At 42.5% G+C, this 26,442-nt stretch overlaps 1 protein-coding gene across 1 annotated transcript in view; it reads left to right on the top strand.

Moving 5' to 3' along the window:
• Window positions 1–26,442, top strand: part of col27a1a (collagen, type XXVII, alpha 1a) — a 227,375-nt gene that overhangs the window by 41,843 nt on the left and 159,090 nt on the right. The window contains exons 8-9 of the mRNA XM_060936627.1: window positions 1,793–1,837; window positions 2,101–2,154. Coding sequence (XP_060792610.1) covers window positions 1,793–1,837; window positions 2,101–2,154 — 99 coding nt within the window. The remainder of the gene's footprint in view (window positions 1–1,792; window positions 1,838–2,100; window positions 2,155–26,442) is intronic.

Here is a 26,442-nt window from a genome sequence, read left to right as displayed (position 1 = left end):
CTTCAACTCTGGGATGTTGGTGGGTTTCCTCACCTGAGCTACTCGCTTCAGGTCCTTCCACAACATTTCAATTGGATTAAGGTGAAGACTTTGACTTGGCCATTCCAAAACATTAACTTTATTCTTCTTTCACCATTCTTTGGTAGAACGACTTATGTGTTTAGGGTCGTTGTCTTGCTGCATGACCCACCTTCTCTTGAGATTCAGTTCATGGACAGATGTCCTGACATTTTCCTTTGGAATTTGCTGGTATAATTCAGAATTCATTGTTCCATCAATGATGGCAAACCATCCTGGCCCAGATGCAGCAAAACAGGCCCAAACCATGATCCTACCACCACCATGTTTCACAGATGGGATCAGGTTCTTATGCTGGAATGCAGTATTTTCCTTTCTCCAAACATAATGTTTCTCATTTAAACCAAAAAGTTCTATTTTGGCCTCATCTGTCCACAAAACATTTTTCCAATAGCCTTCTGGCTTGTCCATGTGATCTTTAGCAAACTGCAGACCAGCAGCAATGTTCTTTTTGGAGAGCAGTGGCTTTCTCCTTGCAACCCTGCCATGCACACCATTGTTGTTCAGTGTTCTCCTGATGGTGGACTCATGAACATTAGCCAATGTGAGAGAGGCCTTCAGTTGCTTAGAAGTTACCCTGGGGTCCTTTGTGACCTCGCCGACTATTACACGCCTTGCTCTTGGAGTGATCTTTGTTGGTCAACCACTCCTGGGGAGGGTAACAATGGTCTTGAATTTCCTCCATTTGTACACAGTCTGTGTGACTGTGAATTGGTGGAGTCCAAACTCTTTAGAGATGGTTTTGTAACCTTTTCCAGTCTGATGAGCATCAACAATGCTTTTTCTGAGGTCCTCAGAAATCTCCTTTGTTCGTGCCATGATACACTTCCACAAGCATGTGTTGTGAAGATCAGACTTTGATAGATCCCTGTTCTTGAAACAAAACAGGGTGCCCACTCACACCTGATTGTCATCCCATTGATTGAAAACACCTGACTCTAATTTCACCTTCAAATTAACTGCTAATCCTAGAGGTTCACATACTTTTGCCACTCACAGATATGTAATATTGGATCATTTTCCTCAATAAATAAATGACCAAGTATAATATTATTGTCTCATTTGTTTAACTGGTTCTCTTTATCTACTTTTAGGACTTTTGTGAAAATCTGGTGATATTTTAGGTCATATTTATGCAGAAATATAGAACATTCTAAAGGGTTTACAAACTTTCAAGCACCACCGTACCTCCGCCAAGCCACACTTTTAAATCACTTGTACCTAGGACAATACGAAAACTGTACACCAAATTCCATCAAAATCCGTTCACTACTTTTTGAGTTACGGTGGGAACAGGCGCAAAAATCAAACAAACAAACAAACAAACAAACAAACAAACAAACAAACAAAAACCTGGAACCACATACAGTACATATCTGGATCCTGGATTCACATACATATCCGGATTTGCATTAAAATCTAATCAATTGTTCCTTGGCCCATGGCTCATCTTTCCTCAAAATTTAATCAAAATCAATTCACTACTTTTTGAGTTATGTTGGGAATAGATAAACAAACAAACAAATGGAGGTAGAACCACAACCTCCACCAACAAAGTTGGTGGAGGTAAACATACAAGTAGGCAAGCAGTTTGAGACACACACACACACAGAGTTACATAACAGGATGTTGAAATATATAAATATCAGAAAGTTACAGCAGTGTGCATGTGAGTATGTCAATCATTTTGATTTTCCTTTTTTTATTCTTACAGGGGCAAAAAGGCTATCCTGGACCACCTGGTCTACCAGGGGAAGCAGTAAGTCTAATGCACGCATGCACGTGCGCACACACGCTTGTATTCTTGTAAGGACCTTCCACTGACATAATTATTAATGTAGCTTATAAATGGTATGACTACACTCAAACATAGCCATAACCTCAGTAAAACTCACATTTTTTTTCTCAGTAAAAACACACACTCACATGCACACATGCCCAAAATGCCCTATATACATATGATTTTAATATAGTTGTTAATATTTCATTTTATGACTTTAAATCACTCACTGTCTCTCTCAGGGGAAACAAGGGCCTGATGGAAGTGCTGGTGCCAAAGGTTATCCTGGCAGGCAGGTGCAGTAGATCTTCTGCCGTGAAATGTGTTTGTATGTGTGTGCGTCTATGTTTCAGAGCATTTGTCTGTTGCATGTATTTGTCTGTCTGTCTGTCTGTCTGTCTGTCTCTCATCATTCTCAGACCTTGATTTACTAAAGGTTTTTTGCAAACTTTCACACAAGCAAAATTGCATGTCTCCTCCATTTTTGCATGTTTGCCTTAATGAATATGGACCTTGGAGCATAGAGTTGATGCAAACTGATTAATTTAGTGCTCACAATCTGAATTATTATGCCTGACAGTCATTTTACAAATGGCAATTACCATAGTAAATTAGCCTGACTGCTGGACAGGGGTTAAATTTGTGTAAATGGTTCCACTATTTCACGACAAAGCATAAACAAACAGGTTCAGCAACACAACTGAATAAGAAAAATTTTTTAAATCATTATAAAATATTACAATAAGAAATTTGGTTTCAGATTTGCACCTTTGATGCCAACATCTTTTAAAGAAAAGCTGTGAAAAGGTTTTGTTTACATATAAAGAACTGTGCAAAAGTGTTAGACCCCTATTTTTTCATACAAATTTTGATCTTGGATGTATTCTGCATTATTACATCTGTAAAAAAGAGTGATTTTTAGATTTACATTTTTTCAAAATAAATAAATACATCTTACAGAAAAAAATGTTATTTGTCAGTAGAGAAAATCATAAGTCCTTCCCACACCAGAGCCTGGTCTTCCCAGGCAGTCTCCCATCCCAGTACGAACCAGGCCCTTAAGGCGCCCCTAGCGGCACCAATCTCCATAGCCCTTGGCCTCTTGCCTGGACAGCTAGGGTTAGAATAGGGGCCAGTCCTCTGGTCACCATGAGAGTTTGACTCCTCACTCGTATTCGTGCCTTGCCAGATGGTCTTTTGTATGACCCAACCGTGAGTAGAACTCGTGATCTCCCGATCAAGAGGTGGATAAGCTAACCACTAGGCCAACTCGCTGTCAGTAAAGAAAGTAGCATTTAACAATTATTCACTGAACACAAAGTGAATATTGGTGAATAATAACTGAGATGAAGTTGAGATTATTATTCACCAATATTCACTGAGCCTGAGGCGAATAATTGTTTAGTAGAAATATAAAGGTAATTAATTTAAAAAATCATATTAAAAAACCATTTATTTCAAACTTCAAAAGTGGCATGCAAATGTAGTAATGGCACACTCAGGCTTGTGTCACTTATCTATGCCGAGTCACTTTGTTTTGAAATAAATAAAATAAATCACATTTCCACCTTACCTTTGAATATTTTTAGACCAAATTTCATAGCATCTTTCGTGCTTTTAGGAACAGCATTTTCTTTCATAATTTGTAATTCATCCTCACTTATAGAGATGAAGTGATTGGCTGCCATTTTGCTGAGTCGCTCAAGGTGATTATTGAGAAACAGTCTGAGTTTCTCGACCAGTCAGCGCATGTGATTTCCTATAATCACCTGTGTATTTATATTAAAAAGGTATAAAAGCTGTCAGGGATCAAATGCAAATACAGAAACAAGTGTGAAAATCTCCATAAAACCTGCAGCAAATTCTCCAAGATGCTTAAACTTACCAGGCAATGTTCTCATAAAGTATACCTGTTTCAGAAAGCAAAGGTTGGTTACACCAAATGTTAATGCTAGTTGTTCAACATTGATCAGTTATGTACTTGATGTGTACTAGTGGATCTCAAATTAGAATATTGTGGAAAAGTTAATTTTTGTCATAATTTAATTCAAAAACATAAACTTTCATATATTCCCCTTACACGTAAAGTGAAAATTTCAAGCCTTTTTTGATTAAATTTTGATGATTATAGCATATAGCTCATGAAAATCAGAAATCCAGTATCTCAAATTATTAAAATATTTCCAAAAATCAATCAAAAAATGCTTTACAATAGAGAAATGTTCAACTTCTGAAAAGTGTGTTCATGTATACACTCAATACTTGGTTGGGGCAACTTTGCCACAAATTACTGCATTAATGTGGCATGGCATGGTGGCGACCAGCCTGTGGCACTGCTGAGGTGTTGCTGAAGCCCAGGTTGCTTTGATCATGGCCTTCAGCGCATCTGTATTTTTGGGTTGGATGTTTCTCATCTTCCTCTTGACAATAAACCATAGATTCTCTATGGGGTTCAGGTCAGGCGAGTGGGCTGGCCAATCAAGCACGTTAATATCATGGTCATCAAACCATTTGGTATTAGTTTTGGCACTGTGGGCAGGTGCTAAGAACTGCTGGAAAAGGACATAATCTTCATAAAGCTTGTCAGCAGATGGAAACATGAAGTGCTCTAAAATATCCTGGTAGATGACTGCATTGACTTTGGACTTGATAAAACACAGTGGAGCAATACCAGCAGATGTCATGGCACCCCAAATCATCACAGACTGCGGAAACTTCACACTGGACTTCAAACATCTTGGATTCTCCACTCTTCCTCCAGACTCTAGGACCTCGATTTCCAAATGAAATGCAAAATTTACTTTCATCTGAAAAGAGGACTTTGGACCACTGAGCAACAGTCCAGTTCTTTCCCTCCTTAGCCCAGGTAAGACGCTTCTGACATTGTCTCTGGTTCAGGAGTGGCTTGATATTAGGAATGCGACAGTTGTAGCCCCCTTTCTGAAGACATATGTGTGTGGTGGCTCTTGATGCACTGACACCAGCCTCAGTCCACTCCTTGTAAGGCTCTCACAACTTTCTTGAATCAGCTTTTCTTGTCAATCTTCTCAAGGCTGTGGTCATCCCTGTTGCTTGTGCACCTTTCCCAGCCAACCTTTTCAGCAATGACCTTCTGTGGCTTACCCTCCTTGCGGAGGGTGTAGATGATCGTCTTCTGGACAAGTGTCACGTCAGCAGTCTTCCCCATGATTGTGGTTATGTGTACTGAACCAGACCGAGAGATACACAGTATTTTGAGTTTTATTCAAACTCAAAATTAAATATTTTTTGCACTGTAGGCCTCATCTCCAGCTTGCCTGCGACCCTGTAGAAGGATAAAGCGGCTAGAGATAATGAGATGAGATGAGAATGAGGCCTCATCTCGTCTCGTCTTCTTCCGCTTATCCGGGGCCGGGTCGCGGAGGCAGCAGTCTGAGCATGGAAGCCCAAACTTCCCTTTCCCCAGACACCTCGGCCAAGGAACTCCTCGGGAAGAACACTGAGGTGTTCCCAGGCCAGCCGAGAGACATAGTCCCTCCAGAGTGTCCTGGGTCTTCCCCGGGGCCTCCTCCTGGGGGGACATGCCATAGGTGAGAGTCAGAATGTAGATCAACCGGTAAATTGAAAGCTTTGCCTTTTGGCTCAGCTCCTTCTTCACCACAACAGACCGGTAAAGCGACCGCATCACTGCGGAGGCTGCACCGATCCGCCTGTCGATCTCATGCTCTATCCTTCCCTCACTCGTGAACAAGATCCTGAGATACTTAAACTCCTCCACTTGAGGCAGGACTTCTCTGCCAACCTGGAGAGGGCAAGCCACTCTTTTCCGGCTGAGAATCATGGCCTCGGACTTGGAAGTGCTGATTCTCATCCCAGCCGCTTCACACTCGGCTGCAAACCGCCCCAGTGCATGCTGAAGGTCCTGGTTTGAAGAAGCCAACAGGACAACTTCATCCACAAAAAGCAGAGATGAAATCCTGTGGTTCCCAAATAGGATTCCTTCCGGCCCCTGGCTGCGCCTAGAAATTCTGTCCATAAAAATTATGAACAGAACCGGTGACAAAGGGCAGCCCTGCCAGAGTCCAACATGCACTGGGAACATGTCTGACCTACTGCTGGCAATGCGAACCAGACTCCTGCTCCGTTCGTACAGGGACCGGACAGCCCATAGCAAAGAGCCCCGAACCCCATACTCCCGAAGCACCCCCCACAGAATACCATGAGGGACACGGTCAAATGCCTTCTCCAGATCCACAAAGCACATGTGGACTGGTTGGGCAAACTCCCATGAACCCTCGAGCACCCTATGAAGGGTATAGAGCTGGTCCAGTGTTCTGCGACCAGGACAAAAACCGCATTGTTCCTCCTGGATCTGAGGTTTGACTATTGGCCGGATTCTCCTTTCCAGTACCCTGGAGTAAACCTTCCTGGGAAGGCTGAGAAATGTGATTCCCCTATAATTGGAGCACACTCTCCGGTCCCCTTTCTTAAAAAGAGGGACCACCACCCCAGTCTGCCACTCCAAAGACACTGTCCCCAACTGCCACACGATGTTGCGGAGGCGTGTCAGCCAAGACAGCCCCACAACATCCAGAGACTTGAGATACTCAGGGCGGATCTTATCCACCCCCAGTGCCTTGCCACCGAGGAGCTTGCAAACCACCTCAGTGACTTCGGCTTGGGTAATGGACGAGTCCACCTCTGAGTCATCAGCCTCCACCTCCTCAATGGAAGACATGACTGTGGGATTGAGGAGATCCTCAAAGTATTCCTTCCACCGCCCGACAATGTCCCCAGTCGAGGTCAACAACTCCCCACCTGCACTGTAAACAGTGTTGGCAGACTACTGCTTCCCCCTCCTGAGGCGCCAGATGGTTTGCCAGAATTTCTTCGAGGCTGACCGATAGTCCTTCTCCATGGCCTCCCCGAACTCCTCCCAGTTCCGAGTTTTTGCCTCCGCAACTGCCCGAGCTGCGGCATGCCTGGCCTGCTGATACCCGTCAGCTGCCTCAGGAGTCCCGGAGGTCAACATGGCCTGATAAGACTCCTTCAGCTTGATGGCATCCCTTACTTCCAGCATCCACCACCAGGTTCGGGGATTGCCGCCACGACAGGCACCAGAGACCTTGCGGCCACAGCTCCGAACAGCTGCGTCTACAATGGAGGTAGAGAACATGGTCCACTCAGACTCAATGTCCCCTCGGAAGCTGGGAGAAGCTCTCCCGGAGGTGGGAGTTAAAGACCTCCCCGACAGAGTGCTTGGCCAGACGTTCCCAGCAGACCCTCACCATACGTTTGGGCCTGCCAGCTCTGTCTGGCTTCCTCCTCCGCCAGTGGATCCAACTCACCACCAGGTGGTGATCAGTTGACAGCTCAGTCCCTCTCTTCACCCGAGTGTCCAAGAGATAGGGCTGGAGATCAGATGAAACGACAACAAAGTCAATCATCGACCTCCGACTTAAGGTGTCCTGGTGCCACGTGCACTTATGGACACCCCTATGCTCGAACATGGTGTTTGTTATGGACAAACCGTGACTAGCACAGAAGTCCAATAACAAAACACCACTCGGGTTCAGATCGGGGAGGCTGTTCCTCCCAACCACACCCCTCCAGGTGTCACTGTCGTCGCCCACATGAGCATTGAAGTCCCCCAGTAGAACAATGGAGTCCCCAGTCTGAGCACCTCTCAGTACCTCTCCCAGGGACTCCAAGAAGGCCGGATACTCTATACTGCTATTCGGCCCGTAGGCACAAACAACAGCAAGAACCCTCTCCCCAATCTGAAGGTGCAGAGAGGCGACCCTCTCGTTCACTGGGGTAAACTCCAACACATGGCGGCTGAGCTGGGGAGCTATAAGCAAGCCCACACCAGCCCGCCGCCGCTCACCATGGGCGACTCCAGAGAAGTGGAGAGTCCAGCCCCTCTCGAGGAGCTGGGTTCCAGTGCCCAAGCTGTGCATGGAGGTTAGCCTGACTATCTCTAGCTGGTACCCCTCAACCTCCCACACAAGCTCAGGCTCTTTCCCCCCCAGCGAAGTGACATTCCATGTCCCAACAGCTAGCCGCTGTGTTCGGGGATCAGGTCGTCAAGGCCCCTGCCTTTGACTGCCGCCCAATCCACACTGCACCGGCCCCCTACGGCTACCTCTGTGGGTGGTGAACCCACAGGAGGTCGGGCCCACATCACCACTTCGGGCTGAGCCCGGCCGGGCCCCGTGGGCAAAGGCCCGGCCACCAAGCGCTTGCATACGAGCCCCAACCCTGGGCCTGGCTCCAGGGTGGGGCCCTGGCTGCGCCATACCAGGCGACGTCACGGTCCTTGATCGATTATTCTCCATAAGGGTTTTGGTGAACTGCTCTTGGTCTGGCCTGTCACCTAGGACCTGTCTGCCTTGGGAGACCCTAACAGGGGCATAATGCCCCCGACAACATAGCTCCTAGGATCATTCAAGCACACAAACCCCTCCACCACAATAAGGTGGCAGTTCTAGGAGGGGTTTGTGTGCTTCCTTTGTGTGAGGGGTTTTAGGCACTGTCGGCCATAATTATTAAAATTAAAATAGAAAAATACTTGAAACATTTTTGTTTATGTGTGATGAGTCTCGAATATATAACATTTCCCTTTCTTAAATAATTGATGGAAAATATTGAACTTTTTCATGATATTCTAATGGTTTGAGATGCATAATCCAGAGCCTTTGGATTATGTAGATTATGTACATTAACATTCTTTATTTGGGATCCTAGAAACTTGGGCCTGATTCAGAGTTTAAATCTGTGCATCTGTCAGGTACACAGGTGGCAGGCGGATGTAAGTGCAAAAGGAAAGTTTAGTCAGGCAGTCAGGCAGACCAATACAAATCATCAAGTAAAAGAGCAATCAAAATGTAGGCAAGGTTCAGACGAGGCACAAACAGAATATCAAAGACAGAGGTAAAAGTGCAAAATCCAAAAACAAAGACAACATCAAAACCAGGCAAAGAATATGGAATTCAAAAGGTTTGGTAAAATCAGATCAACAGTTACTGAACATTTACTTTACAAAGTCCTGGTGCTGTGAGTGTGCTTAAATGGTGTGCAATCGTGATTGCCTCCAGATGTGGGCAATCAGTAATCAGGAGACTGTGAGCAGTGATGTGGGTGTGTGTGTTGGGTGTTGTAGTCCATGGTGGCCATATATGAACAGTGATGGGAATAACGGCGTTAGAAATAAACGGCGTTACTAACGGCGTTACTTTTTTTAGTAACGAGTAATCTAACTAATTACTTTTTACATCGTTATAACGCCGTTCACGTTACTTACAATAAAATACTATGCGTTACTTTATTAAAGCTGTTCTCATCTGGCACGCTGCTCGTTCAGCCTTTCTTTACTCTGCTTTAGTGTGGGGCGGGGAGACGCGAGACAACGGCACAGTAAGCCAATCAGAGTAGATTTTGACAGCATACGTAGGTAGGCCACGCCTACTGCACTGCGCACACTTTCAATGAGAAGACACAGCGATGGCGAGCGGTCAGCCCAGCACTGCGCTTTCACATTGGAAATACAGCCAGGACTTTTCATTACTTGAAATAAAAGGCAAAAATGTGTACGTGCAATGCACATTATGTCGAGGAACAAAGCGTTTGTCCTCGTCAGTGGCCAGTAATTAGTAACATAATTTTAATAACTACAATATATTAAATTTGATAGATGTCTTATCTCACATTGTCCCACAAAAATATTAATATAGTGTAGATAACGTTACTAACTGGTTCTGGTAAGTGTCCATTTCAGTCATTAAACACATTTAACATTCACTTTTATTATGATTACACTAATTGAATTTGATTTTTTTTTTTTTTGAGGGGGAACAAAATGTAACGGAATAATTACTTTCCCTGGTAATTAGTTACTTTTATCACAAAGTAACTCCGTTACTAACTCAGTTACTTTTTGGGAAAAGTAACTAGTAACTATAATTACTTTTTGAAAGTAACGTGCCCAACACTGTATATGAAGGCTGCCGTTAATTCTGGGAAATGGAGTCTTGAGTGCTGACAGGCGCATATGTGACAACATCCAGTAAGCACCAACAATCCTGATCAATTCCAACAACATAAATGTTTCCATGTAAATTATAAACTTCAACTAAGAATGTTCTGGACTACAACATTCAGTTTTAGAATCACAAGATTAAGTTATAAAGTAGCTATTTTTAGGCGCTGCCTAAAAGCGGAGCTCCTGATGAGTATATGAGCAGAATATTTGCAAAGGCACAAAATCAACCTGAATAGAATAACAATATTATGGCATATGAACCATCGGATTATGTAGTGTTGTGTATTTTGCATCAATAAATTGCTGCATTGTCTTGTGACAGTGATACCAATAATGAGATACACATCGCAGTTACGATTACATATTTATTCCTTTCTTTGACACAGCATCCCATCCACCAGAAACAACACCATGACATTTATTATTTGGTGCCTGGTGGATAGCAGTAAATCAACGCTTTCACTTTATATTATTACTATATAGTTACAATCGAATATCAAACTTGATGTCAAACAGTTGTCTGATTACATCTTTCTTGGCCACACACGCTGGAGCTTGGAGCATAGCCAGACTGCAAAGCGTGCGCACAAAATTAAGACTAATTACCATGCACCTGTTCCTGATTCGAGCTCAATCACAGCACATACATATAAAAACTCTCGGTAACACAGAGACTTTGCAAAAGCCTTATATTTTGTATCCCTTTTCTGCTTTTGATCCTCTTTGTGTTTTTGGACTGTCAGTATTGTATTACCTCTGATATCCTGTCTGTGCCTCACTCGACCACTGCCTGTTTTTCGACTCTGCCTTTGTCTCCATTTTGGATCTTTTTGCTAGCGTGTTTTCAACAAAACTCTTCCTGCGCTTACATCTGTCTACCATCCTTACATGACAGAAACTGTTAATTGTCCAACAAGTTAGTGGACTAATAAAACTGTTTTAACTAGTTTAACTAGTTTTATATCAAACTGCCATGAATATTTTCCATCAAATGTTAGTAAATAATCCTACGCTGTTTTTTAAAAAGCAAATTAAATTTAAGTGCTGGAAAAAACCCCAGCCATCTTTTTTAAATAAAGATACAAATTTCATTGATCAGTGGTCAAGTGTTTATGAAATATGTTGCCTTGCACTTACAGCCAGTTTCCCTGTGGTGGTACGTTTGTACGTATGTACAAACATCATACGGTCAAGCCATCAAAAATCAGGTCGATGCATTTCATAAAATCTGAAATTTAGTTCTGTCTGAAATTTGGTCATTGTGATATATATTTATTTCTGTAATATCTCACAAAATATCAGGCTATTCTGTGGCTGGGAAGTTATTTAATTTGAGGGGATTCCCTAGCAAATAATGTGCATGAAATTGCTCGCTTTGCACAGTCAGCAGACAGAGGAAGTCCGTGTGCACATGCTCAGGTTTATCTTTGACCATCTACTGACAGTTACATTATTCTGTCGCTAAACAAACAGCGGATCACACCAAGATGCTCACTGACTGCCGATATTTATTAGTTTGGTCCTGCGTTTCCTTTCCTTCGCAACATAAGGTCTTTGCTGCTCACTTTCTGTTACTGTAGTCGGTCTTTCCAGTTTCATTTGTACACTCGTGTCCTGCATTTTTTCTCCTGTTTCAAATTTGTATCCCACAATGCCTTGCACGAATGGGGAAAGCCCACCATGTGATGCATGATGTAGTATCTTGAACTGAGTCATGTTGAAGCAGGCAAAAATAGCAGAGAATTTAGGGCCACATGGCCCTACATTCATTAATTGTTCGATTAGGGGGAAAAAAACCCAATAAATTTGGAAGTCTTTGATTCAAATTCAGTAGCTTTCAGTTCACTAAACAAAAATAACTGGGTGTCAGGGAAAATTCTTGTTATGACCTACACTTGAAAAATCTGAAAGGCAGGCTACCTTTAAATATAGGGCGTGCATGAGAAACTCCGCTATTAACAAGCCCATCTAATGACAAGCTTTTTTTTTATAAAAAAAGAGTTATTTTTAATAATATATGTTTGTCTGTTGTATGCAAGTGTGTGTCTCTGCATTCTCCTGTGTGTGTGTGTGTGTGTGTGTGTGTGTGTGTGTGTGTGTGTGTGTGTGTATACCCATTGTATCTACTGTATCACTGATGAAGTACTGGAAGATTTCATTTGATGTAGCAGGAACAATGATTAAACACTATCATGCTTACAGCGTTAGTGAAGAAGTGACCGATGTTCAGATATTAAAGCTGCTTTTAGTTTTAAGTTTAACAATTAAACTTTTCAGAGCTGTTTTAAATATCCTGTTTTTTTTAACTTCTCTACTCAGTACTAGATCACCATACAATCCATCAAGCCAAAAGTTCTTCAGCAAAATGCTCTCTATTCATTCCTGCATCTTGAACTCATAATACTGGTGATAGGAAGCCTCTGCTATCATTAAAACAAAGCTTTGTTTTTATACCAAAAAAGAAATTGAATTATGGAATTATAAAATGTTGTTTTTAATTTTCCTGCTATCATCCAAAGTTCATATACAGTCCAGTCCATAAATATTTGGACAGGTTTTTTTTTTTTTTTTTTTTACTCTTTACCATAGTATACTGGAGTTAAAATAAAATAAAAAAAATTAAATAATAATAATAATAATAATAATAATAATAATAATAATACAAAAAGAATATGAACTCAAGATATAGAATTTCAGCTTTAATTTGAGGAGATTTACATCCATATCAGGTGAACACTAGGAATTATAGCATTTTATACATGTGGTCCCCCATCACAGACACACACACCCCTCCACTTAAGGTACCAAAAGTAATCGGACAATTGGCTGCCCAGCTATTCCATACCCAACTGTGTATAAATCCATTATTACAAGTAAGCAGATAAAAGGTCTACAGTTGATTTCAAGTGTTGAATTTGCATTTGAAATCAGGTTCTGTTAACTCTCAATATGAAGAGAATCCAAAGAGATGTGATGAAATTCAAAACAAACCTGTCAGAGTGATAGCAAAAACATTAAGCATGGCCAAATCAACTATTTGGTACATTCTTAAAAAGAAAGAAAGCACTGGTGAGCTGAGGAAAACTAAAAAGCCCCAAAGAGCACAGTGGTTCATAACAATAGAATTCTTTACCCTGAAGTGTACAGGGCCTGCAGGATGAATTCTGAAGTGTATCATGCTATATTATATGCAAAAATTCTGCCAAATGCTCCAAAACTCGTTGGACAACATTTTAATGGTATTTGGCATAATGACTTACAGAAGTGCTTTGAAGTCTTTATCCGTAAACAATGGTTCACTAGGTCATGAAGAATAATCAGTCTTAAAACTCTGTTGCGGAGGTGATACAGTCAGAAAAGCACACAGACAGCACAGTTTTTTTTAATGGACATGCTTTGTCGTGGAATGTTCAGCAATGGCCAAGCCATTCACCTGATCTGCATCTAGTTGAGCATTATTATTACATTTCACTTGCTGAAGGCAAAACGCCCCCAGAACAAGCAGGAAGTGAAGACAGCTGCAGTAAAGAACTGACGCAGCATCCCCAGGGAAGAAACATAGTGTCTGGTGACATCTATGGGTTCCAGACTTCAGGTAGTCATTGACTTCAAAGGATTTGCAACCAAGTTTTAGAAAACAAACGTTTAATATCTTACAATGTTAGGCTGTCCAATTATTTTTGTTCCTTTAAAAAGGGGAGGACCACATATAAAAAGTGCTGTAATTTCTTACACTGTTACCCCAATTTGGATGTAAATGCCCTCAAATTAAAGTTGAAAATTTGAGCTTTAATAAATAATGAATAAAATATTCATTATATAATTTCAACTCCATCCAATAAGAGCACTAACAATAACTTTGATAATGTCCATATATATTTTAATGTCCTGGATTTTAAATATACAGTGGTGCTTGAAAGTTTGTGAACCCTTTAGAATTTTCTATATTTCTGCATAAATATGACCTAAAACATCATCAGATTTTCACACAAGTCCTAAAAGTAGATAAAGAGAACCCAGTTAAACAAATGAGACAAAAATATTATACTTGGTCATTTATTTATTGAGGAAAATGATCCAATATTACATATCTGTGAGTGGCAAAAGTATGTGAACCTTTGTTTCAGTATCTGGTGTGACCCCCTTGTGCAGCAATAACTGCAACTAAACGTTTCCAGTAACTGTTGATCAGTCCTGCACACCGGCTTGGAGGAATTTTACCCCATTCCTCCATACAGAACAGCTTCAACTCTGGGATGTTGGTGGGTTTCCTCACATGAACTGCTCGCTTCAGGTCCTTCCACAACATTTCGATTGGATTAAGGTCAGGACTTTGACTTGGCCATTCCAAAACATTAACTTTATTCTTCTTTAACCATTCTTTGATAGAACGACTTGTGTGCTTTGGGTCGTTGTCTTGCTGCATGACCCACCTTGTCTTGAGATTCAGTTCATGGACAGATGTTTCCTTTAGAATTCGCTGGTATAATTCAGAATTCATTGTTCCATCAATGATGGCAAGCCATCCTGGCCCAGATGCAGCAAAACAGGCCCAAATCATGATACTACCACCACCATGTTTCACAGATGGGACAAGGGTCTTATGCTGGAATGCAGTGTTTTCCTTTCTCCAAACATAACGCTTCTCATTTAAACCAAAAAGTTCTATTTTGGTCTCATCTGTCCACAAAACATTTTTCCAGTAGCCTTCTGGCTTGTCCCCATAATCTTAAGCAAACTGCAGATGAGCAGCAATGTTCTTTTTGGAGAGCAGTGGCTTTCTCCTTGCAACCCTGACATGCACACCATTGTTGTTCAGTGTTCTCCTGATGATGGACTCATGAACATTAGCCAATGTGAGAGAGGCCTTCAGTTGCTTAGAAGCTACCCTGGGGTCCTTTGTGATCTCGCCGACTATTACACGCCTTGCTCTTGGAGTGATCTTTGTTGGTCGACCACTCCTGGGGAGGGTGACAATGGTCTTGAATTTCCTCCATTTGTACAAAATCTGTCTGACTGTGGATTGGTGGAGTCCAAACTCTTTAGAGATGGTTTTGTAACCTTTTCCAGACGGATTAGCATCAACAATGCTTTTTCTGAGGTCCTCAGAAATCTCCTTTGTTCGTGCCATGATACACTTCCACAAACATGTGTTGTGAAGATCAGACTTTGATAGATCCCTGTTCTTTAAATAAAACAGGGTGCCCACTCACACCTGATTTTCATCCCATTGATTGAAAACACCTGACTCTAATTTCACCTTCAAATTAACTGCTAATCCTAGAGGTTCACATACTTTTGCCACTCACAGATATGTAATATTGGATCATTTTCCTCAATACATAAATGACCAAGTATAATATTTTTGTCTCATTTGTTTAACTGGGATCTCTTTATCTACGTTTAGGACTTGTGTGAAAATCTGATGATGTTTTAGGCCATATTTATGCAGAAATATAGAAAATTCTAAAGGGTTCACAAACTTTCAAGCACCACTATAAATTGTCTTGCATGCCTAGTTTCTGCCTGTTTCATTAATGTAAGAAAAGAAAAAAAAGAAGGAACTTCCAAACATTTTTGAAAATACTGTTCCAGAGAATTTTTTGTCTTTTAAGTACTAGACATTTTTGACAAAAAAAATATAACTGGAGAGACAACTGCAGCAAAAGAAGGACTAAACGTTCTCCAAGAACAAACAATTTCCTTCCAGTACACTTGAGAGTATTTATACAGTTTTAAATGCAAAAGTAAACAGTGATTAATTTTAATTGTTATATTTTTTATCAGGGGCGTAGCTAGGACTTTTCAAAGGGGGGGGGGGGGGGGGGCACACACTGACTGGCAGCCTGAGTACATACCCGCAGGTTTGTAAATGAAAAAAATACATTGAATACATTTGAGAAAATAACATCATTCTTTCATCTCATGTTGCGAGCTGTTGAGATGTCAGACAATGATTAGGCCAAATCAGCTTTATCCGGCAGTGTACATGTAACAAGGTTTGAGCAATTTCCCAATGTTTGTGTAAGATTGAATTTACTAAACCGAAAGGTGAAATGTTGTTCAAAATTGCCGTTAAAATAAAGATGGTGAAAATGAGTACAGTGTCTCTCAAAAATGCTCTTAAAACTATGGATGGTGTAGAAAGGAGGATGTCCTGTATCTAATCTAATGTAATGCAGCTGTGACAAACCAGACGCTCTCGGATTAAAAATAAACTCAATGCTTTAATGAACACAGTGAGAGAAAACAATGTACAAAAGCCAGGTCAGATCAATACTGAGAAATCAAACACAGTAATGAGAGCTAGACAAATCGTGGTCAGGAAACAGGCAATAGTCCAAGAACTGGGAATCAGAAAAGCACAGGCAAGATAAACACAAGGGCTAGGGAAATCTGAGTCGAAAAACAGGCGAGGATCGAGAAACCGGGAAGCAAGAAAGACGAGCAAACAAACACAGGGGCTAGGCAAAACAGGAAGAAACCGGAAGGCAAAATGGGTCATACATATGAATGCAATCAGAAATAGAAACACTCAGTAGGCTCACGAAAATGTGGAGGCAATACTGTGCAAAGGGTAAAACAAACAGAGGGGTATAAATACAGATATAAACAAAGAGGTATGGGTGATGATAATTAGAACTCGGGGGAGCCACTCCTAGGAAGTGGCTCCGGGTTGGCTGATGGAGTGCACGTGGTAGTGACAGGTGTGTGAGGGGGATTGTGGGAAGTGGAGTCCTGAGTGTTAGGTGAGCCCGGGATCGTGACAGTACACCCCCCCCCCCAAAGGAGTCCAAGGAGGCCGAGGGACAAGGGCGACCACAACGACCACCCACCACGCTGCCAGGAACATTCCTGAATGAGCCATTGGAACTGCCACAGTGCTGGACAGAGGGTCATCGCCACAGACTACCTCTGGGACCATTGCTGCGCAGATTGCTGGGGGGGCTGGACCCATGGCACCTGGGACGGCCCCTAGGCCGAGGTGCGGGCTTCTCTGATGACGCTGATGGAACTCCTCCACCAGCCCCAGATCCAGGTTATCTCGTCTGGGAACCCAGCTATGCTCCTCGGACCCATAGCCCTTCCAGTCCACGAGGTACTGCAGAGTCCCTCCTCTCCTTCTGGAGTCCAGCAACTGGTGGACAGCATACACCGGGGTACCTTCTACGTCCACTGGAGGTGGGGGCGTGACATCGGGTGTGGCCTAGTCCAACGGACCTGAGACAACAGGTTTCAACAGAGATACATGAAAAGAATTGGAAATGCGGTAATGCACAGGCAGATCCAATTTGTACGTGACTTCATTAATTCGCTGGAGAATTTTAAACAGACCTATGTATTTGGGTAATAATTTTTTACTTCCCTCAGGAAACCTGAAGTCCCGGGTCGACAGCCACACTCTGTCCCCAGGGAGGTAGGTAGGGGTGTCCCCTCTATGATGATCCTCCAGCCTCTTGTGTTGGTGGAGGGTGTCCTCGAGCCGCTGGTGGGTCTGTTCCCAGACCTGCTCACTCTGTTGCATCCAACTGTCCACGGCTGGGTTGTCAGAGGGCGTGGCAGACCATGGCATTAAGGGGGGTTGATAACCCAGCATGCATTGAAAGGGTGTGAGACCCGTAGCAGAGCTAATTAATGAGTTTGGGGCCATTTCGGCCCAGGACAAATAGTTGGACCAGTCGGCTTGGTTCTCATGACAGTACAGTCTCAAAAACTTTCCCAGTTCTTGGTTAACCCTCTCACATTGACCATTAGACTGGGGATGGTAACCGGAGGTGAGACTGATGTTAACTCCCAACCTCTCGAAGAAAGCAGACCATACTTGCGAGGTGAATTGGGGCCCTTGATCGGACACTATATCCTCTGGGATACCAAACATACGGAACACAAAATTAAAAAGGGTTTCAGCTGTCTGAAAGGCGGTGGGTAGGCTAATGAAGGGAATAAATCTAACTCCACGTGAGAACCTATCAACAATGGTCAGAATGGCCATGTAATTTTGTGAGGGGGGCAGGTCAGTGACAAAGTCTACCGCTACATGTGACCATGGATGGGAAGGGACAGGCAGGGGCATGAATTTACCGGCAGGGAGAGCTTTGGGTGTTTTGCATTTAGAACAGGTGGTGCAAGAGGAGACAAACCTATGGATATCTGATAGCATATTTTCCCACCATTATCTGCCAGACAATAACTGGTGCATACGTGTCTCTCCTGGGTGGCTGGATGACAGAGAGGAGTGGGCCCATGTAATCAGCTTATCCCTGCATTGAGTGGGTACATATTTACTTCCTACAGGGCAAGATTCAAGGGCAGGAGTGACTGATAGTTCTCAGTCGATCTCTTCATCTTTTTCCCATCTAATGGGGGCAACTACAACGGACAGGGTAGTACATCAACTGCTTCCAGGGAGGATTCGGGACTGGGATATATGCGAGACAGAGCATCTGCTTTAGTAGTACGGGATCTGGGACGATAAGAGATGGAAAAATCAAATTGGGAAAAGAAGAGAGACCACCGAGCCTGACAGGGATTGAGCCGTTTAGCTGACTGTAAATATTCTAGGTTTTTATGATCTGTTAACATGAGGAGGGGCTGCATAGCTCCCTCTAGCCAATGGTGCCATTCTTCGAAAGCTAGTTTCATGGCCAGCAATTCTCAATCCCTGATTACGTTCGGCAGGGGTCAGTTTGTGGGAGTAGAAGGCGATTGGATGTAGTTTACAGGGGTCACCTATGTGCTGGGAGAGCACCGCCCCAGTGCCTACCTCGGAGGCGTCCACCTCCACCATGAAAGGCTGAATGGGCTCAGGATGCTTCAGAATGGGGTCAGAAGTGAAGACTACCATGAGGGTTTCGAACGCCTCCTGCGCCTGGGGGTTCCATGAGAGTCTCTTAGCAATCCTTAGCAAAGGTCCTTTCAATAAGCTGGTAAGGGGAGCTGCTAGACTACTGAAATTGCGAATGAAACAACAGTAGAAATTAGCAAACCCAAGAAATCATCGGAGCTCCTTTATGGACGTAGGGACGAGCCAATTCATTACGGCTTTCACTTTTTGATCGTCCATAACAACACCTTCCGGACTGATGACATAACCTAGGAAGGAAGTAGAAGGGAGATGAAACTCACATTTCTCTCCTTTAACATACAGCTGATTCTCAAGCAGACACATAAGGACGGAACGGGCGTGACGAATATGAGTTTCAAGATTAGGGGAGTAGATCAAAATATCGTTGATATAGGCAATGACATATTTGTCAAGCATATCCCAGAGTACATCATTCATTAAAGCCTGGAATATGGACAGGGCATTGTGCAACCTGAAGGGCATTACCAAATACTCATAGTGTCCCCTAGTGGTAAGAAATGCTGTTTTCCATTCGTCACCCTCCTTTATACGGACTAGGTTGTATGCACTTCTTAAGTCTCATCTCATCTCATTATCTCCAGCCGCCCCATCCTTCTACAGGGTCGCAGGCAAGCCGGAGCCCATCCCAGCTGACCACGGGCGAAAGGCAGGGTACACCCTGGACAAGTCGCCAGGTCATCACAGGGCTGACACATAGACACAGACAACCATTCACACTCACATTCACACCTACGGTCAATTTAGAGTCACCAGTTAACCTAACCTGCATGTCTTTGGACTGTGGGGGAAACCGGAGCACCCGGAGGAAACCCACGCGGACACGGGGAGAACATGCAAACTCCGCACAGAAAGGCCCTCGCCAGCCCTGGGGCTCGAACCCAGGACCTTCTTGCTGTGAGGCGACAGCGCTAACCACTACACCACCGTGCCGCCCACTTCTTAAGTCAAGTTTTGTAAATATTAATGCTTCACGAAGTTGTTCAAGCACTACGGGGACTAAGGGCAGCAGGTAGGAATAAGGTTTCATGATTTAACACACGATAGTCAATGCAGGGCCTAAGTCCCCCATCTTTCTTGTTGACAAAAAAGAACTCTGCAGCTGTGGGGGAAGTAGAAGGATGGATGAAACCCTGTTGTAAGGTCTCCTGGATGTACTCCTCCATAGCTCTCTCCTCTGCCTGAGTGAGTGGGTAAATTCTAGATTTAGGTGGGAAAGCATCATCTAGTAACTCAATGGAACAGTCATTCTCTGTGAGGGGGAAGTTTGGTAGCACTTTTCTTACTAAATACTTCTAACAGGTCACTGTATTTGGGGGGCACGGAAACTATGGCATTGTCATTGGGGCTTTCTATAGTCGTAGATGACACCTGGGCTGTGGGAAGCATGAGACAATGATCATAACAGTAACTGGACCATGAGAGTATTTCTTTATCAGACCAGCAGATGACGGGGTTATGCTTTCTGAGCCAGGGCAAATCTAAAATAATGGCATACTCACGAGTATTCAGTCCAAAAAAAAAAAAAACAATCTCTTCAGAATGCAAAGCACTGACAGTCATAGAAATGGGTTTCGTGACCCAGTTAACAAGTCCTTCTCCCATGGGATCTCCATCGACGGCAGTCAATCTCAGTGGCGTCTCCAGTGGCTCCACGGGAATCTGGAGTTGCTCCACCAGCTTGGCGTGGATAAAGTCCTCCTCAGCTGCAGAATAAATTAATGCTGAAAACACACAGACAGACTGAGGGCAGTTAACTGTCACAGGCAGGAGGAAGGACTTGGAGACCAACCCCTTAGTGGGTGCACTCACTACATTAACGGGGGTTGGTGCCAGAGTACTGCCTTGGCAGATTTGACAGTCATGTAGAAGGTGACCCTCAGCTCTGCAATAGAGACACAGCCCCTCCTGGAGATGTTGTTGCTTCTCCTCTGCAGACAAACGGAATGAGTCATACTGCAAGGGTTCGGGGGATTCTGGCTCCTTATGAGCCAGTCAGTGCGGGTCAGTGGTGGGCACTGTACGGGTCAGTGGTGGGCACTGGTGACGAGGAGTCAGTGCAGCAGCTGGAGCCATAGGGGATTTATGCAGACCTTTCCTGTGCTTCAGTTGGTCTAGGCGGATGGCTAGGGAAATCAGCTTCTCTAGTGAAAGGCTGTCATCCTTGCATGCCATTTCCACTAGTATGTCAGAGTTCAAACCGTTGCGAAATGTCACCAGTAACGCTGGCTTATTCCAACCACTCCCAGCTGCAAGAGTGCTAAAGTCCAAAGCATAGTCAGACACTGAGCGATTACCCTGATGTAAACGGGTGAGTAATTCCCCTTAAGAGCAGCCCTCATTGGCATGATTGAAAACCGCTTTAAATTCTTTAATGAAATTATCATAAGTGTCAGACTGGACTATGGGCCAGACTGCGGTAGCCCAATCTGAGGCCTTGCCTGTAAGGTGAGAAATCATAAAAGAAATACGAGCCTTGTCCTAGCTCGGGGGGTAATTTGCAAAAAATATTGAACATTGTAACAAAAACCCCTTACACTGATTAGGTGAGCCATCAAATTTATCCGGCTTGCTGACAACAAACGGACTGGAACCTGCTGTGGGGGGAGCAGCCTGGTTAGTGACCATAGGCATGCCGGGGATGCTGAGTCATTGGAGTTGGGTAGTAATTTCTTTCATGCTTTCAACAATCCGCATTAACTGTTTTTGCTGCTCCCCCTGCTGCTGCGTAAGATTCTGCATGGATTGAGTCACGGAGTCAAAACACTGGTGATGTTGTCCAAGCATTTTGTCCTTGGCTGCTAAGCACCACCTGTAGCTCCGTGTAATCCGCCGTCTGCATGTCGGCACAGTATTCTGCAACGCGGCTGTGACAAACCAGACGCTTGCAGATTAAAAATAAACTCAATGCTTTAATGAACACAGTGAGAGAAGACAATGTACAAAAGCCAGGCCAGGTCAATACCGAGAAATCAAACACAGTAACGAGGGCTAGACAAATCGTGGTCGGGAAATGGGCAATAGTCCAAGAACCGGGAATCAGAAAAGCACAGGCAAGATAAACACAAGGGCTAGGCAAATCGGAGTCGAAAACAGGCGAGGATTGAGAAACCGGGAAGTGAGAAAGACGAGCAAACAAACACAGGGGCTAGGCAAAACAGGAAGAAACCGGAAGGCAAAAAGGGTCATACACAGGAATGCAATCAGAAATAGAAACGCCTAGTAGGCTCACGAAAATGTGGAGGCAATACTGTGCAAAGGGTAAAACAAACAGAGGGGTATAAATACAGATATAAACAAAGCAGTACAGGTGATGATAATTAGAACTCGGGGGAGCCACTCCTAGGAAATGGCTCCGGGTTGGCTGATGGTGTGTACATGATAGTGACAGGTGTGTGAGGGGGATTGTGGGAAGTGGAATCCTGAGTGTTAGGTGAACCCAGGAGCATGACATTGAACGTGAAACTTTTCCATAACACGGCCGTGTGATATAGCTGCAGCAGCCTTTTGCAGGTACTTGACAAGCTACAGTATGGAACACTGCCGAGAGCGGTAGGTGCTTCATAATCTTCAAGATTATTTCATCTGGTAAATCAAGAAAGCCTACATCAATCAAAAAGAATGGTTGAGCTTACTGACCGTACTAATGTTTTGGGCTAATTCTATCAAACCAAACAACAGCGACCATAGCATAAGCAAACCAAGCTCACTCACCGGCAACTGCCACTTGGGCCGGTGTTTCTTGGTCTGCCGAAGGCGATGATGCATCTTGTTTTGAGTCTGTTTTATCATAAAAAAATTGACTTAGTTCTAGAATAGAACTATGAAAAATATGTAACAAAAATAATTACCATTGCTAGTTTTAGGTAGTTTAGAAACCGGTTCTTCCATTATTGCTGTTTCTTCCATGTTTTCTTGATGCTGTGTTCTAGAAATGGCACACTAAAACTTAGCTTTGAAGCCACAAAATGTAACTTTGATGGAAAAAAATATATAATAAATTGCTTACCTCTCTTCACGTCGAAAGAAGGAGGAAAGTTTCGCTTGTTTTGACATGGCAAATTATTAACACAAGAGGAAATACTCATAATTCACAACTAAAAAGACTGCAGCTACACTGGCAGCTTAACCTTGCTTTCTAGTGCGATCGTGTTGGGCTTGCACAGAACTGGGTTTTCGCGCCCAAACCACAGGAAGTCCATACAAGGTTATAGAAACCCTAATGAGGCTGCGTTGACAATCTAGTTTTTTAAAAAATGTTAGAAAAATTACAGTGGGTGCTTTTCTAATATTCTTATGCGGCTATTGAAAAAATGTATGGTTTGACAAAGGAGAAGGGGGTGTCACAGGCACCCCAGGACCCCTCCGCTACACCCCTGTTTATGTAGCAATTATGCAAAATCTATTTCCTGCATTTGGGGATAAAAAGCAACTAGTGTACCACAGCTTTCCATACACTAGATGTCAGCAGAGATCTGTACTGATAAAAGATCCTACTGAATAATCAGTGCGTACACACACACACTGGTTGAAACTATGCATCATAGACCATAAACACAACACATTCTTGAAATCACATGTACTATAACCGTCTTCAACAATTTATTTATCCATTTTTTTATTAGAATCTGACAGATATTTTACATTAAGCTTTTAGATAATCCTTCAGCTGGATGACTGTAAAAAAAAAACGTCATAAAATAATTGGGAAACGTACTGTTTGTGTGATGTAACCCAAAATAATGGAAGCCGAAAAACCAAGTTATTGGTCTTAGCCAGCAATGTTTGTCTCAGTGGTTCAATAGTTACTGCTAGATATGATTGATGTCAAACATTTCAATGAAATAGCAAACAAAATGCTTTCCAGACTTCCTGCAATTGTTATCAGAATAAATTAAGGTTTAAACTGTGTAATATGAGGCTGTGCTTGATAGGAGTGTGTTGTAACTGAACCAGCGGTCTAGACAGTTTTTTCCCAGTTAAAACTAAATTTAGGTTAAAAATTGAAAATGTTTACAGTACCAGTCAAAAGCTTGGACACACCTTCTAATTCAATGTTTTTTTTCCTTTATTTTTATTAATTAAAAAAGACAATTCATGCCTTAAAGTAATAATGGACGTCGTTCCTCTTTACTTAGTTGAACGCTTCTTGACTTTATATGGATTGTATAAAGTCAAGAAGCACAGTACTTGAATAGGACTATGTACTGTATTGTTATTATTTGCTATTTACTGTTTGATGGTCTCAAATGCATTAAGAAGGCAAGAAATTGCACTAATTAACTTGTGACGAGGCATGCTTGTTAATTGAAAAGCACTCCAAGTGACTACCTCATGAAGCTGGTTAAGATAATGCCAATAGTGTGCAAAGTATCATCAAGGTAAACAGTGGCTACTTTGAAGACTCTAAAATATGAAACGTATTTAGTTTTTTTAACACCTTTTTGTTTTCCACATAATTCCATGCATGTTGTATAAGTTATTTCATAGTTTTGACGTATTCGATATTGTTCTACAATGTCACAGTGAAAATAGTTACAATACAGAAAAACCTGTGAATGAGTAGGTGTGTCCAAACTTTGGACTGGTACTGGAAATTTCTTGCTCATATTCTTCCTGGTGGGCGGCACAGTGGTGTAGTGGTTAGCACTGTTGCCTCACAGTAAGAAGGTCCTGGGTTCAAGCCCAGCAGCCGGCGAGGGCCTTTCTGTGTGGAGTTTGCATGCTCTCCCCATGTCTGCATGGGTTTTCTCTGGGTGCTCCGGTTTCCCCCACAGTCCAAAGGCATGCAGATTAAGCTAATTGGTGGCTCTAAATTGACCGTAGGTGTGAATGTGAGTGTGAATGGTTATCTGTGTCTATGTGTTTGCCTTGCGATGACCTGGAGACTTGTCCAGGGTGTACCCCACCTCTTGCCCATAGTCAGCTGGGATAGGCTCCAGCTTGCCTGCAACCCTGTAGGACAGGATAAAGCGGCTACAGATAATGGATGGATATTCTTCCTGGTCACTCATAAACTTTTTTTTACATTCTTGTACTTGGATTTGATTCTCCTTGCTCCTGGTGCAGCTCAGACCCTGTCCACATGTCCTGTATACAGATATTTTAGATAATGTAATTTGCATTTTGGCATCCGATTCAAATAGAAATGTTGTTTTTGGTCACTGAAAACGAAGCTTTTTGAAAAGCACATTGTTCTAAGACTTTATAATGGCTGCTAATCAGGTTAATACTTTGTGGTCTACAATTGATCATTGGATAATGTTAATTTCACTTAGTTTTATGATTAAATATAATATGACCCCTTCTGTACTGCTGTTGAATCCATTGCTCCAGCGGTAGAAATCACATTGTCAATGAAGATTTTGGATAAGACCCAAATGTAACATTAAGCATTTAGTTGCTTTAGGTTGCAAATAAAATCCTTGCCATTTTTATTCTAACATTTGGCTAACTGTGACCCAGACCAGGACAAAGCACTTACTGAAAATGACTGAATGACTGAATGAATGATGTTGGTGTTCTCTTAATTGAATTCTTGACTCAATCGACTTAAGAATTTGAATCAATACAAATCCTTTTATTGTCATGTACACCAAAGTACAATGAAATTCTTACTTGCATGTCATTCCTCAGTACAATACAGACATATGCTATAGCTATAGTCACAACAGAATGAAATACTATCACCATCTAACTTGATGGTGTGCTCACTTGAACAGTGTGGAGGGAGATACTTTCAAAAATGCTGTTTGTGCAGATGGGATTTTTCTTCCCCAAAAGGGATTGGTAAAAACTACATTTTCAGAAATATTGTATCTGTAAACAAGTGGACAGGGCCTCAGTGTTACATTGCCAGAAGACATCAAGCAATCAGGTTTATGGGTTTTGACAAAAGCACTTTTCAGTGACTGTTCCTACTCTCCAGTGTTTATATTGGTAGAAGGGACCACAGACTAAAAGTTTTTGCACAAATGATATATGGATCAGGAAATGATTGCTTTGCCTGGAAAGGTTTATTCGATCAATTGTTGTAATATAAATTAGTTTTACTAAATGATCACTTTGGATATGATCTTGTACTGTATATAATCCCACTTTGCTACCATTGTACTATTATTTGTGGAAGATTATCAGGTTTTATTCTATCCACATTCACTGGAAATGACCAATCACGTACTCTGTTTGGCTACTCTACTACTAGAATATCTGCTCATATACCGTGAGTCAAGGAAAAACAAAATGGTGGAGTGTGCTGCTGAAACAACCGAGGACGAAATAAAAACTGTACTCGAAAACAAAGCCCCCAAAAATACAAAAAAAGCAACAAAAATATGGAATAAAAGTGTTTGATGGTAACAAAGAATCTTTTTTTTTCAAGAATTATTATTATCACATTTTTCACAAATTGCTACTGTCATTTCGTTGGTTTGTTTACATTCTAAGCAGAAACGATTTTGTTGGATGTTTTAAATAAAGTTTTTATTTTTCGAATTTGCAAAAAATAAAAATGCTCCATTTCTCAAAATCCAGTGACTGTGGATAGAATAAAACAGTTATTCCACTCAATCTCATCATACAAGGCTTATAGCCAGCTCAGTGCTACCTGCTGCTTGGGGGGGGTTTGAAAATTTTGAAATTTTGCATTCAAAATGGTGCATTCTGGTGGCATATCACTTCACGCATATCCACGCTTTGGGG

Source organism: Neoarius graeffei, chromosome 12, assembly GCF_027579695.1.
Source record: "Neoarius graeffei isolate fNeoGra1 chromosome 12, fNeoGra1.pri, whole genome shotgun sequence".
In the NCBI taxonomy this organism is placed as follows: Eukaryota; Metazoa; Chordata; class Actinopteri; order Siluriformes; family Ariidae; genus Neoarius; species Neoarius graeffei.
Note: the sequence above shows the minus strand (reverse complement) of the source record. Positions and strands in the feature narration are given on the sequence as shown.